Here is a 15,580-nt window from a genome sequence, read left to right on the forward strand (position 1 = left end):
GCTGGTAGTCAGGTAGCTGGTAGTCAGGTAGCTGGTGGTCAGGTAGCTGGTGGTCAGGTAGCTGGTAGTCAGGTAGCTGGTAGTCAGGTAGCTGGTAATCAGGCAGCTGGTATTCAGGCAGTTGATATTCAGGTAGCTGGTGGCCAGGTAGCTGGTGGTCAGGCAGATGACTCTCTCTTCTGGATCGTTGACTGCAGGGCTGTGCGACGGACCCTCCACAGCAGCGACGGGACAAATGGACAATAAAATCTGATTGTTTTATTATTTTTTTTAAAGAAAATTCAAAGTACCCATGTTATTAGAATAAACATGTTATGTGGCTCTATATAATTGAAGTTGTTTCCTGGCCTCATCCTCAAATCTCACCCTCTATTTAGACAGGTGATAACTGCAAGGACTGTATCCAAATAGTTCATCTCCTCCTGGACATGCTCTCCAACACAGACCTTCAGGTGAGAACACAAACACCATAATCAAACAACCACACATTCCTAAGGTCCACGCCTGATACGTGACCATAGTCATGATTCTATTATAAACGTACACCAATAACCGTGTCAAAATACCTGACTTATCACGTTTGTGTGTAAAATGTAAGCTCTGTTTCCAAGGAAACAACTATCACACTTTCAGTTCCTGAAATGGTTCACCTGATTTTAATTCTTTCGAACACTCATACTTCACCTCACACTCAAAAGATCTCTGTAAGTTACAATTCTAATGTAAATGGCTGTTCTTGAGACACTTCTTTTTTTCTATCTTGTGTACAGGATAAAATCAGATACAGCAACAAGCCAGTTCTCATTTCCTCTAAACCTAGACATGTGCTTCAGGTGCACTCTCCATCATCCCTGATTGAGACATATTTAAGATCAATCCACTCTCAGTTCCCTAATGCTGGATTGGAATCCTGGCCATTCTGTTCTGTTCTATTCTATGATTGCAGCTGATAATATATTTTACATATACATTGATATGACACTGATATTATGACTATTTCACAACTCGATGCACAATGTTGACATTAATCCACTCAATGATCTCCACTTATGCCCACCACCCATCCACCCACTCTTCCACATCCAGAACGAGATCAAAGGAGATCTGGAGGAAAGGTGTGAACGCCTGTCAGATGCACGTGTCGTCAAGCTCTGCAAAGATCAGATAGAGGAGAACTTTCCCTTGGTCATCACCTTCCTGACCACCGTTGTTGTAAGTGTTCAGTCTTCGCTCACTGCATGGTTGACTGTAGATTATATGTCATTATCGCAATTGAGCAAAGACATGCGGTGATTGTTATCGTCAGTGAATTGGAAGTTGGAGGCTGGGATGAATCTGCGCTGGTGAACAATGTGAACCACCGAGAAACCATGTGAATGACTGTGAACTGCCTCGAGTCTCTCTCACACTCTGCAGAAGCCAGATCAGGTCTGCGGTACGTTGGGACTGTGTGGCTCCCTGCCAGATGGAAAGTGGCAGGAAGTGCTGATAAGTCACGTCCGAGAGGGTCTGAGGGCAGCCATGACAGTTCCAGAAGTGAGGCACACAATTCTGTCAATAAATGTGACCTGCACTCTGTTTCACACCGACCACGTTTGTCCATCTCGGCTCGCCCCCAATCCTTTATTGTTTTTGTCCGCCTGCCAGGTGCAGTCGACACTAAAATGCACCCTCTGCATAGACCTTATCAAGACTCTGGAGGCCCTGCTGCCCACGCAGGTAAGAGCTACACACACAAAGAGTACGCACACAGAGGCCCGTACACACTCTAGACACACACACACACACACACACACACACACACACAAACAGATACCGTACCCCAGATAGCAAGCGGATTTGGGCCATATACAGGTCAGATCTGGCCCTTGTGGCTTAGTTCCGGCCCATTTATGGCCCAGAATCATTACATTACATTACATTTACATTACATTACAGTCATTTAGCAGACGCTTTTATCAAAAGCGACTAACAATAATTGCATTTAACGTAGGAAGAGCCAATGTACTACAACATGCCAGAACTCACAAGTGCATCTTCTTTCTAAAACAACACATCCAACACATTACACATCTGCTTGCTATCTGGGACATGTACATTCCAGCCTTTATCCTGTTCCCTGCATCTCTGTCTCCACTGCCAGGAGACTGTTGTGATTTATCTGCTCAAGGGGGTTTGTGGCATTCTGCCCGCCTCTGTCAGGGGCACGTGTGAGAGTTTCCTTGAGAAGCACATTAAGCTACTGCTGGACCTGCTCCTGAGCCACGCCACCCCCGAGGGCATCTGCTGTCTCCTCCACATCTGCCAGGGTAAGGAGACTCCTCTTCTCCTACCTGAGTGACCCCCCTCCAAAAAAAAAGTTCACGTCTTCAGTTGGGGGTTTGTGTTGGACATGCATGATGTCGTTCCAGAGTTAAACTCCTAATTAGCCGTGACCAGCTCACGCCGTTCCAGTGATGCCCCTTCATCGCTCCCGTTCTCTCTCTCTCGCCGCTGACAGAGAGCTGCCCCGACTCCGACTGCGACTCCTGCCTGACGCTGGCCGTTCTGACTCGTCTCCACCTGGGCTCCAACGCCACAGAGCTCCAGACCGCCTCCTACCTGGGATCCGTCTGCCAGCTGCACCCCCACGCCCTCCCCAAGGTCAGACTCACCTCTCAGAACCTCCCCCCCTCCCTCCCAGGGTCGTATGGGCTGAGCTCCTATGTTGGACTGCACTCTTTAAACTCTTAGGATGCGCCCTTTCTTCCACCCTCCCGTGAGGCCATCGCTGATCTAACATTACTGGATTCGTGAAAGCAAACGCATCTTCAAATGCAGCCGGTGTCTGTTTTCAGTGTGACACCTTCACCCGGCGCCATGGGCACCAGCTGAAGGGGGTTCTGGGTAAACAGGAGGCCGCCCTGGACATGTGTGGCGTAAGTCATGTTTTAATCGCCCCTGCCCTCCCAACACGCTTCCCCCTCTGCTCGTTATGTACGGGGTAAATAAGCTGTCGTGTCAAATGTATAGTCATATACCCTAATCTCCCATAAGATTAATTGTGTGTAGTGGATATTGCATCATGTCTCACATTTTCTGCATCTCTGACACCGCTCAGAGTGGGCTGTGTAAAGCACCTAGAGCCTGGTTTGGTGGGTGAGTAACCTGGTGTTCCTGGTATTCCCAGAGAGTGGGCCTGTGTGGAGGTGTGAGAGAGCAGGGAGGAGAGGCCTGTTCTCTGGGCAGTAGCTACAGCTGCAGGGACCTGAAGACTGCTGTGGAATGTGGGGTGAGTATAGCACACGTGTTCAATCACATGGTGTGTAGGGGTAGTAGGTGTGTAGGGGTAGTAATCTCTGCTTACTTGTGATCTTATTTATTCATATCCATATACAGTTTAGCATGTGCAGTCCATCCAGACCTTGATCTATCCCATCCTAGCTCAATATTATACTGTATAGAGATTGTACTTATTGTGCAATTTGTACATTTGTACGTTTGTAATTTGGAAATTGAGTATTGGTATTTCTGTATTGAGCATGATCTTGGAGCCGGCAGCAATATTTCAATGACTGTACACCCACTGTACATTACATGTGACAAATAAAAGAAATCTTGAATCTGTTTTTTTTTCCCCAGACGGTGTCATTCTGTCAGAAATACGCATGGAAGTAAAAGCTTTGCTTAGCAGCCCTGTCTCAAACGGAAGGTAAGTGGGCTCACAAAAGTAGTTTATGACAAATGGAGGCCAAATAATCCTAATACCCATTTTCTGTTTTCAGAGTCTGAGCCATTGAGAGCCTGAGGAATTTGATACCATGGCTAACCCTCTGCAAATCTGACATCCTATTACAAACATTATGGAAAATATTATTACTCAAGCCACTGTTGCTTGTGTTGATTGTTGTCTTTAATAATGTTGTACCGTTGTGCCTTCATTTGAGTCCATTTTACAGTACAGGTGAGAAGTCTTTAAATCTAGTAGGTGCATTCTAGTGGATTTCTAGTAAGAGATAATTTTCTGAACAAACCGTAGTACACCGACCCAAGTGTGTTTTAGTTTAGATTATCTAATTATTTTTCATAACACATTTCGTCACTGACATGGATGACCTAATTATCACACTTATGTATCAATCAATTTTCTCAAACCTAATAAACCTTCTGTCCCTAGAAATATTTATTTTGTGTCCCTGGGATATTTTCTACAACCTCCGCAACTTATGGATGACACTGCCGACACATTTTCACCTAGTTACCAAGAGACATGTTCCCTTACTGACAACTCTCTCTCTCACACGCGCATATTTTGCACCACTATGAACCATTTCAAATAAATGAAAGCACTAAAAATAGTTTCACAATAACACATCTTTAAGGTAGAGTTTTTATTCAAACACTTTACTGGTGGAGACAGGGGTTCAGTTCCTTCAGAGGCAGAATTTGGAAGAGAGAGAGGGGTTTGGGGCTCAAGAGGGCTGCATACTGAGAGTAGAGGGGTGGGAAGGGGGAGGGGTGGAGGCAGGTGGAAGGGGAGGGGCATAACAATAGAAAAGGCACTTTTACTCTTTGAGTACTCAAACCAGACCCTCTGCCAGCTACGCCGTAGGGTTTGGAAGCAATAGAGATTTTGGGGGAGGAATTTTAAAAAATCTTCCGGTTAAGGATCTCTGAAGGCAGACAACTCTACCGACAAATCATGAGTCTGCGTGGGAACCGAACAACGAAGAAAACATAAGCTGGTCTCTAGTATGCTGACGATATAGTACAACAGAACTAAGCCAACAGCTGGGTGTTGGCTTCTCTCCATTTCCATTTGTACCAACCAAAAGCCTATTTGTCAGCAGATGGTCCAGCAGAGCGTAGTGTGCTGAGCCATCTGCCGCAGAACACTATTCTGAGCAACCAGACTGACAGACTGACCCACTTCTGATTAAAAAAAACACTAAAGTACTGCAGAGAGAATTTTACATGAAGCCATCACCACAGAGCCATGGGAGAGAGCATGTAAACAAGCTGGTTTCTCTGTACAACACCAGCCAGACTTTTGCTTCCATCCCTGTGGGTTTGTGGGATGATTAAAATACCTTCCTTAAAAAAAAAACGTATGTAGAGTTCAAGTCATCAACAATTCTTGTCGTCGCTCAAATATAAATATCGCTGTGAAATGATCACAGCGCCACCCTGTGGCAGGAGTTTTTCTGTACAACACTCGCAAGAGCCACAAGGTGATGCCAGAGGGAACAAGGACAATAGTTTCCAATAAAAAAAAACGTAAAAAAACAACAACCAGTTCATTCATTTTTTATTTTGGCTGTCCTTCTCCTCCTTCACCCACCTGCAACGGTCCCTAGCCAGCCAAAATGAAATGGTTCAGTTCGTTTTCAAGTATGGGAGTTTTCAATGGGTAAAGACCGCCTCTGCTCAGGAGCGACTGAGTCCAGGTTTCTCTGTAGCTACACCCGGGGTCACTGGCTGAGGAGGAGTGCTGTGTCTTCCCCTTGGTCTATGCAGAGCTGAGCCACGTTTGGAACATTGCCACGTGGAAGCGTCATGTTCGCAGGCGGTGTGATGAAGAGGAAGGAGCAGCCCAGACGATAAGAGGAAGGAGCAGTCCAGCTCCCAGCAGAAGCTCCAGGTCATTAGCAGCTTCTGACTTCTCTGTATCACGTCAGAAGACCTGGCCTGAAGGGATAGCACCTCTGTGTTGAACCATCGTCAGTAAACCATTTAACCTATCCACTTTTCTCTTTTCCTGACAGTTGGCAAACTTTACTATACATGGACTTAGATCCCCACAAATGTTAGTGGGGCCAGGAATACATCCTGTTACATGTGATAACTTAAAGCAATCTTAAACCCTAATTGTGCCATCACTTTCTCCAAACACCAGGGTGGAGAAGGGGAAGGGGGACAGTAACAGAAGAACAAAGACAGGAAGCGTTTAGGGAGGAAGAACAGGAGCAAAGACTTCAGGGAGGGTGCAAGCGATCACTGGGGAGGAAGAAGGGGACACAAACTATCCATTTGGGAGTGACTGGAGGTGTGGGGGTGGGGGAGGGGTCACTATACCCTCCTAGGGCTTGTAGGCTTTTCTGTAATACACCTACACCCTCCGGAGAGGTGGGAGTGAGAGGATCAGTATTTGAGCTTCTTGGGGACCTCCCAGGGGAAGGCCTCCCGGCCAAAGTGGCCGTATGCTGCGGTCCGCTGGTAGATGGGCTTCTTCAGATCAAGCTCCCTAAAAACAAAATACTATCATCAGATGCACAAAGAGCTTGAAATGTGTATCCATCAACATGCCCAAACGTACAGCTTACCCGAATGCCAACTAGTTGCAATGTCACAGACCATGTTAAAACTTGGGTTACCAGAGCCACGGTCCCACACCACACAGTACCTGACAATGACCCCGGGACGAAGGTCAAAGTTCTTCTTCACGATGTCCAGCAGCTCCCTCTCGCTCTTCTGGGAGGTGCCATAGTGGAAGATGGAGATGGAGAGAGGGTGGGCCACTCCGATGGCATAGGACACCTGAGGGCACAATCAACCGTTCATGAACAGGCCAATTAGATCGGTCATCGACTCTGTTTGACTTCGCTAAAACACTTTCTTTTCTCTCCTCCTTGAAGTAATCGAACACGAAAGGGATAGGTGCATGTTAAAGTGCAATGCTGCTGTGGTCCGCTAGACTGTGTATGGGTGTGCCAAACAGTGGCACCACAGTTGTTACCGATTCACTGATTATCCAGATTGAAAACGCTTGTAGCCTACTCTGCGAATTTGTGCTTGTTTAAGCAGAATTCAAAACAGGGACACGGGTTCTGGAGCCAAAATAGTCTGCGGTCGGTCTCTTTCTCCGCCCGACTGTCGCTCCCCACCTGGACCAGGACGCGCTTGCACAGCTCCGCCTTCACCAGGGACTTGGCCACCCAGCGGGCGGCGTAGGCAGCAGAGCGGTCCACCTTGGTGTAGTCCTTCCCAGAGAAGGCCCCTCCGCCATGGGCCCCCCAGCCTCCGTAGGTGTCCACGATGATCTTGCGGCCAGTCAGCCCTGCGTCACCCTGGGCGAATCGGAGGGAAGAAGAAAAGGAGTGCTTGGTCAGCAGTGCTTCGTCAGCACTTGGCAGTGTATCCCTTCTCGGGTCTACAGTGTACTCATTTTATCACTGTTTTTTTTCTTCAATTTCCCAAAGGGGAAAGAAATCCCGGAATAACTGCGCTCAATTAGTGTGAAACCGCCTTTTCGGCTACATTAGGCAAACCTTTCGACATCGGGTTTAGAGTGATGGCATGGTAGCACTAGCCTCGTCAGACCATCCTGATCTTGCGAGCTCACATTGATTCACTTTGCACATCAGTCTGGGAACGATCAGTGGAGATCCGATGGTTGACCGATCAGAATCAGCCAATCAGCATTCTTTGAGGAAATACTAGCAGCTACGCCGGGCGTGGTTTTGGTGTGACCACAGTGAGAAGCAACTGTTTGTTCTAAAACAACAATGGCGGAGGTTAGCGTAGATGCTGCTATAGCATCAGTTATATCCGAACTGCAGAGTATCTTCATTGAAAGAAAAGCAAAGCACGACACTGTAGGGTTTTCTCTGTCGAAAAGAAGTTCTCGCTCTTCTCCCGACTGGCTTCGGTAAGAATTTGATTTAACCGTCCGTGACAGACAGCGACAGACAGATGGCTCATCACCTGCCGAGTGGTTTTGAAAGTGCCGGCCCTTTTCCAAACAGTCTCCAACTAAGCTTTCCCAGACGGTTCTGTGAAACAAACCATCTGGCGCGGGTCAGATTACGGTAGAACGGCAACGTGTCAGCTCTAAGGTGGGGGCAGGGCTCTGCGGTCTCTAAGGTGGATGGAGGCGGGGCTCTGCACTCTCACCTGGGGACCTCCGATGACGAAGCGGCCGCTGGGCTGCAGGTGGTAGATGGTGTCGTCGTCCAGGTACACGCTGGGCACCACGGCCTTCACCACCTGCTCCTTCAGGGCGTCGCGCATCTCGTCCAGGCAGATGTGCTCGTCGTGCTGCACCGACACCACGATGGTGTGAGCGCGCACCGGGAGCATGGCGCCACGGTCCTGGCGGTACTGGACCGTCACCTTGGGGGGGGGATGGGGAGGGGGGAGGTGTGTTTGGAAGTGCAGAATTGACATAAATATCCCAAGTGAGGAATCCTGAATGTGGGCGGATGTGAACGTGTCGTCACTGACCTGGGTTTTGGAGTCCGGTCTGAGCCAGGGCAGGGTCCCGTTGCGGCGCAGTTCGGCCATCTTGGCGTTGAGCTTGTGGGCAAGGACTATGGTGAGGGGCATGCACTCCTCGGTCTCGTCCGTGGCGTAACCAAACATCAGACCCTAATTCACACATACACCAAAACATAAAATAAATTCTAATTGAATTGTAAAAAAAAAAAATCACACACACAACGCTAATGCTATGCTTTAGCACATTATCAAAGGCTCTAGTTGCCTAGTCATTGTACACTAATGCAACCCTAGTGGAAGAGAGGAACCCTCCGACCTGGTCGCCAGCCCCCACATCCTCCTCCCTGCGGTCCAGGTGAACCCCCTGGGCGATGTCGGGGGACTGCTGCTCCAGAGCCACCAGCACATTGCAGGTCTTGTAGTCAAAACCTACAGGAAATGGGGAGGGAATGCAGTTGGGTGTGTCCTGAGACAATTGACACTACATAAGGCCGTTTTACACAGCCCTTTCATGGTGGAAGTGTTGTGCGTTTATCACGCTGAGCCCTTCTGTGTAAAAGGCACAGACACGGAATGGGGGATTAGTTGTGCCTTTTATGCCGGCATTGGAAGCAACAACATTGTCGAATAGCTGTCTGTGTAAAAGGGACAGCCGGCATTGCGGGACCCAGCTAATCTTGGTTTATTACACAGTTGCCCTTCCGTGTTGCGCTATTCAACATCCCATGCATAATTCTGAACAGATTCCTTTCATTCAAATATGTCTGTAATCCGCAGTCGGATTATTAATGTCAATTATTCCTGTCAATTATGTTATCACCACCAGTCAATCAAAGGTTAACAGACAATTTACTATAGCAATTTCCGGTTTACATTGGGCTTGGGTTTGTTGTCTCATTTGACATCTAGCGAGCGTTGCTTGTAAAAACGGTCACACCTCTAGATTCCGGGATGCCAGCATTCTGTCTAAAATCACACGCTATGCTGGCTTTCTTTGGTTCAGTGTAAACAAAGAGGGAAAATTGAGGGCTCTTGTATACGGAATGTGACAGGATCTCTGTATAAAAACAGCTTTAGTCCTCCGTTGTTATACAAAGCCATCTATATCCCATTCAGGGTTCCCACTCTTTTCTAGAGATCATTTTCCAGGACTTTTCCAGGACATCCTTGATGCATTTTTAGGGGGTGGCACAGTCTATTCTTAAGGTGGCCGTAAGAATGGAAGTACCCCTTACGATTACAGGGCCCTAACCTTGACCCTAACCCTAGTCTTGCATAACCAGACCTACTCACTCCACACTTTGTTTATGCCGTGACAGCGCTGGAGAAAGATCTGTCTGCACTCATTACCATCCGAGGATAAGGGGAAAAAACGCTGTATTTCTTTAAACCAATCACAGTCTTGGGTGGAGCAGTTGGTAGCTCCGAGGTCTGACCTGCGTGTGCTAGCCTACTGCATGTGCTATCACGTGACTTGGGGGGGGGGTGCTCAGAGTTTCCACAGCAGAGAGCATGCCTATTCAAAATAACTTTGTCCATAAACTACCATTTGAACGTTCTCAACGTTCCTCAACAAAACAAAATAGGAGAATTTTGAAATAGTTCGAATTAACACAACTTTTCCAGGACATTTAACTTTTCTCATTTTCCATGACTGCAAATTGGTCATCTGTTTTCCAGGACGAGTGGGAGCCCTGCCAATGTAAAATCAAATGCAGCGCCGGCGGGTACGGAGTGTAGTTAAGCCTCCAGTAATGATTTAAGCCTCCAGTCATGATTTAAACAGTTGTCTGACACCATAATTGTTACACAGAGTGACAACAACGTGTCGTGGGCCGTCACCTTTGGAGGAGTCGTCGTAGCCGATGTGCTTGATTGTCTCCCTGACAACCTTCTGATAGTCGACGTTGGCCCTGGAGGTGACCTCCCCAGCCAGCAGGATCATCCCAGTCTTAGCCACCGTCTCTGGGGGTAGACAAGACACATACAGACCTCGCTCATCGAAAACTTTGCAGTTGCCGCCGCTTGGAGGCAGGACCAGCTGCACGACCACTCGCAACCTCACAAGACAGCAGAACACTTCAATTTCACACAGTCGTTTGTGCTTCTCGGTGCAGCGAATGGAAAGACCGACAACCTGGTGTGTGATGCATCTGAACTGACATGCTGATGGCTCCCCATGGCGCAGGGTGGGAGAGGATGCGTTACTTCAATCGCTGTTTGTGTCGCGCGAATATTGTGAGAACACATTGGCACTTTTAATTAAACGCCTCATTCTTTTATTAAAAGAACAACGATAGTGTAGGAATGCTATCCATATATTATACCATGGCTCTGCATTCAACAACATTATTCTCTTGAATGTAAGCTACTGTAGCTTGCTGGAGGGAGTCGGATGCTTGAATGTGGGGGTCTCAAATAAGACTTTTTAAACACACTGAACGGAACTAAGGTGTTTTGAAATGCCCTCTTATTATTTTCTGGTTTCCTAGTCAGTTTGAAAGTTAGCCAAAACCTTGACGTCACAAAGAAAAAATCTAGTTCACCAAGAGAATGTGTTCTTTGAAAAGTGCAAATAAGCAGCAACAAAATACAAGGATTACAGAAAATATGAGGCTAAGCCATTGCTAAATAATTAGAAAAGACATTTGCCATCGCATTTTGCTGCAGTTAGGAAAATAATTTGTTGACGTGTAACATACGCTTTTATCCAACACGACTTACAATATGACCTGGTGTGTGTGCCTGGCTCGGTCTCGAACCAGACCTTTTGTTTGCTAGGTCAAACCCTACACCCCCTCCCGACCGCTACGCTCTGCTACCTCGGGGCGACTGGTTGCCCCGTCACTCCGAGGCCCCTGCGGCCCCAACGCGGTCACGGCTCTTCTCTGTCCTGGCCCCGCGGTGGTGGAATGAACTGCCCACTGAGGTCAGGACAGCAGAGTCGCTGCCCATCTTTCGTCGCAGGCTCAAAACTCATCTCTTCAAGAAGTACTACAACAATCCTCCCTCCTAAGCACTTATTGTATTTTATTGTATTGCACTGTACTTTAGATTGCTATTCTTGCACTTTGCCTTCAGCACTAGATTATGCTCTTAGTCACTTGTTTTAGAAAGAAGATGCACTTGTGAGTTCTGGAAAGTAGTTCATTGGCTTTTCCTACGTTAAATGCAATTATTGTTAGTCGCTTTGGATAAAAGCGTCTGCTAAATGACTAATGTAATGTAATGCTAGTCAGAGGCTCTAACTGGCCTAGCTCCAAGCCTGGGGTCAAAGTGAGCATGATTGAGAATACTAGAGCATCAAGAGGGGTGTTATCTCTCGTGAGACTTAATAAACATACTGAGAAGACATTATGATCACGAGAGCAGAGGAGTGTCTTCATGGTCCATCCTTACCACATGCCACCTTGGCGTCTGGGTCCTGTTTGAGGTGTGCATCGAGCACAGCATCACTGATCTGGTCACAAATCTTATCTGAAAATAATCAAAACACAGAAAGTCAAGACTGGTGTTTTGCCAAACTGTTTAACATTGTCCTCACACCTCACACAGAGCAGCCATTTTCCCAGAAGGAAGGACCATTTAAGGCCCTACCTTGTAACTCAAGTCAGAACATTTGGGCAGGACAAGTATACCAACAGCAACAGCTGCAATATACTTAACAAGACACATTCCTGACGGCCCATTCACACGATAAACCCCCCTACAAGGGGTATTAGTATTCAAGTCAGAGGCATACAAACTTAAAACGTTTATTTAACATCTTTACATAACCAATGAATCCCTCAGAAAGTGCCATTCTCTCTCACACAAGTTGTCTTTACTGCTAAGCCTTGAGCAGAGGTATAATCCGATGTGTGAGCTAAGCACAGAGGACTTTGAATTGATGTGCATTTCCATAGGGGCTATGCAATAAGTCAAACTATCTAGATGCTGTTGAACAATTGACAGGTGTGCCTTGTGCCATAAGGGGCATGACTGCAACATGTACCCCCGACTACTCATTTGAACAGCAATGCCTGACAAGCCTATATTTAGGACAGAGGTAAGCCTAGATAATCAGTTGCAATAGAGCCGTCTCCTCTCCCCTCCCCCATCTCATAGGGTAAGTGTGCAAGTGTGCACGGGAGACAAACTCGTTTCATTTGACCTGCCACCTGGGTTAATAATGTAAATACGGAGAACTTGTCTGGCATCCTGGATACAATGGAAGAGTAGAGACGTCGAGCTGAAAAGGAAAGCATGCTTGATGGTTTGAGGTCTGATTAGGCTGAATAAAGGCTAGAAGTGGAAACTGTGATCTCTCACCCATGAAGCATGTTACAGCATGTACAGTTGTTGAATGAAAAGTGAAAGCAAATTCTCAGCCAATGATCGTGGCTCTCCAGGACATTCAGGAGCTACGCAGAACTGGGCTTCAGAACACCCGTACTGGTTCAGAGATCCTCGCTGCGCCTCAAGCGCAAGCCTCTAAGCGCATAGTCAGTGATCGTAGAAGAGAGCACAAATCTGCATTCATTGGCAGTTGGGTCAATTAGTGTCATGGTTGAAAAACATATGACCTATCCAACATTACCTTGAGATTACACTTTGATATTGAACTGCCTAAATAAGAGTTTGACAACTACCTAAATAAGAGTCATCTGATCTGTTGCAAACGCGAATACAAGATTTCCATATGCCTATTGGTTATTGTTAACATGCAAATGTGAAATGTCCGACCGCTCGCATCTTTATTGAAAGGTTCAGTATATATGACACATACGCAACTTATGAACAGTGTTTGATTCGCCCATGCCTCACGCATGTCCTCCTGTAGAATCGCAAGTTTATTTACGTGTCTGACCATTTGCAGTTAAATGAAAGCATTTGGTGTAGTATGATTATGCAAGTTCTGACCATTGTGTTTACGAATGGAATGAAATATCGTAGTACCGAATTTTGCGATAAAAAAATCATGACAATACGGATCACAGAGCTAAAATGTTTTATCTTGAAATAAATATCATAATAATTTGTTTATGACAGCTGCATTTCATTCTCCGTTACATCATTTGTACACTGGAGGATGGAGAGATAAGTAGCATTATAGTCACTTTTTCATCTTATTTCATTTATGATATCGTATGGTGACTATCATATCGTGAACCCTGTATCGAGAAGTCCATCGTATCATGAGCTGAGTGTATACATTCGCCCTGCTTCTCTCTCTCCCGGAGTGACGTTCGTTCTGTTTGAAGTTTCTTGATCAAAGTGCAATCTCAAGGAACCTTGCAGAGCTGGAGCGACTGCGTCCGATCCAGAGACTTAGGTCCAAAGTGCGAGCGTCTCTTCGCGTGTCTCAATATCCATCAGAACTCGCCTCAGACAGACAGCCCACCTCACAAGCATCGAGAGCTACTCAAGCTCTGGACGAAAGTAGAATAGACTATACTTCTACTGAAGACACTAAGCATAGTTTTTCATGCAAAAACTAAGCAAAATATACTTGGCATTTGAGGGAAATTAATTGTGTCGAGCGCCTCATTCAGAGTGGTGGAATCGACTCTGGTACATGTGACGGACGGACTAATGTACAGGGGTCAAATTAATAACCCCCCCCCCCCCCCCCATGTCATCGGATGGGGCACAATAAGAAATAAAAAACGGGTTGAGATTAGGTTAAGAACTACACTGAATGAACCAATAATAGTAAAGCTATTTGATGACCTACAGAATAATAGTATGCAGTGCTTATAAATACAGCCATTGATTGAGTCATTTTTGACTGAATTAACCCGGTGACCGCATAACAACAAACCGTACATGGTCTCCTGAACACGTGCACAAGCTCTCCGTCTTCTGATGCAACACCGGCTACTGGGCTTTGACGTAACACCGGCTAATTCGCATGTGAACATTTGTATTAGTCTGGTTTATTCTACTTATGAGTGTGACACACATTATCAGATAAGTTATTTGGTACGGCCTACTTTCTTATTGGCATCTAGGCGAGATAAGTCCGCTTCGTCCCACGGAGTGACGCGCAAAGCGTGGCCTGACTGTGGCGCGTGTTCAGTCATCCATCCAAAAAGCAACTCCCACCGATATTCACCCACCAGCTGACTAAATGACTTCAAAAGATAAGGATTAGCATTATCTAGCTGGCTATTGAGCTCTCGATTTGATAACCCAACAGTTAGCTATGGGGAATGTGACCAAAAACGGGGCAAGCGTAGTGAGCAGCACGCGCTTGCTAGCCATGCAGATAGGCTAGTTAGCTAATGCTAGCTACGCAATGACCTTGCATTGGTAAATACAATCAAACGAGTCCTTTTATACATGCATAGAGCAGAGGCAGCGACCTAACTAACACAATATCTGCACACTCACCTGGGTGCCCTTCCCCGACAGACTCAGAAGTGAATAGAAAGCAGTCTTCGTCAATGAGCGAGTTATGGAATCCGTTCAATTGCCCGTTCATTTTAGTTGTCGAATTATTGCGGAAAATGATCTAACTACTCGTGCACAGCCGCAGTAAATGGACAACCGTGGTTTACAGGACAACCGCTATCTAATACTAGTCAACCAAATGAATAGCTACACCGTTAATAAGTATTATCTAATGTCTGAGCCGGTGTTCTCGAGCCAGACCGGTTTATTATCCTTCTTGGTGATGAAATAAAGTTTAGCGTCACACAGGCACGCCCCTGTGTCCTGTCTGTTTAGCCAATAGCCGTGGCTTGAAGTAGGAAATTTGAGTTTTTTTGTTAGGAAGTGGGAGGGTGGGTGGAGCCATACATCCATGGTTAGAGCATTCTGCCAGTAGCGAATTGACCACAGCATGTTTCAGTGTAGCCATGACCCCTGGGTGAAATACATACATAATTCAAATATTTGAAAATGCAATTGCCTCAGGGAGACCACATGGTGTTTCAGTGGAACCCTGGCCTCTGAATGAAATACATACAGGTCAAATATTTGAACTGACTTTGCTATGGACCTTGGTTGAAGTGAAGGCACCCAGGCACAGATTACACGTACACTGCTGGCTGTTCCAACCTAGACTAGGTCCAGCCTAGCCTGATATACTACTACATCATACAACGAGTAGTGATGCTCTTCCATTAGCTCCCAGATTGTGCAAACATTAAGCAATATAGAGAAGTAAAAAGAGAGTATAAATTGAAGCAATGTGTTATGTATCTAGATACAAGATACAGAATATTATACATATGTAGGCCAGGTTGTGCGTTGGGTTAGATAGGAGACATCTGTGTAGAAACTCCTGAATATCTGGGGAGACTCAAAATTTCCTCAGACGTCTGAGGTGGAACAACCTCTGCCGTGTCTTCTTCACCCCAGTGTCTGTGTTTTTTGTCCATGTCAGGTCCTTGGTGAT

At 46.3% G+C, this 15,580-nt stretch overlaps 1 protein-coding gene across 1 annotated transcript; it reads right to left on the reverse strand.

The window, feature by feature from the left end:
• Positions 1-5,321: 5,321 nt before the first annotated feature.
• mat2aa (methionine adenosyltransferase 2Aa) lies at positions 5,322-14,706 on the reverse strand. Its single transcript, XM_084442269.1, has 9 exons — positions 14,572-14,706; positions 11,596-11,673; positions 10,039-10,161; positions 8,513-8,625; positions 8,203-8,346; positions 7,873-8,091; positions 6,864-7,046; positions 6,383-6,516; positions 5,322-6,223 (listed from the first exon to the last, which is right to left on the reverse strand). The coding sequence occupies exons 1-9, from the start codon at positions 14,660-14,662 to the stop codon at positions 6,121-6,123; spliced, it is 1,188 nt and encodes a 395-aa protein (XP_084298395.1). The 5' UTR covers positions 14,663-14,706; the 3' UTR covers positions 5,322-6,120.
• Positions 14,707-15,580: the final 874 nt, after the last annotated feature.

The sequence above is a fragment of the Borostomias antarcticus genome, assembly GCF_949987555.1.
Source record: "Borostomias antarcticus genome assembly, chromosome: 8".
NCBI classification, from domain to species: Eukaryota; Metazoa; Chordata; class Actinopteri; order Stomiiformes; family Stomiidae; genus Borostomias; species Borostomias antarcticus.

Coding starts and splice junctions, on each gene's coding strand:
- mat2aa (XM_084442269.1), bottom strand. CDS start 14,662: ATGAACGGGCAATTGAACGGATTCCATAACTCGCTCATTGACGAAGAC. Junction 8,092..8,202: donor GACCGGACTCCAAAACCCAG/GTCAGTGACGAC, acceptor CCCCCCCCCAAG/GTGACGGTCCAGTACCGCCA. Junction 7,047..7,872: donor TCGTCATCGGAGGTCCCCAG/GTGAGAGTGCAG, acceptor CGATTCGCCCAG/GGTGACGCAGGGCTGACTGG.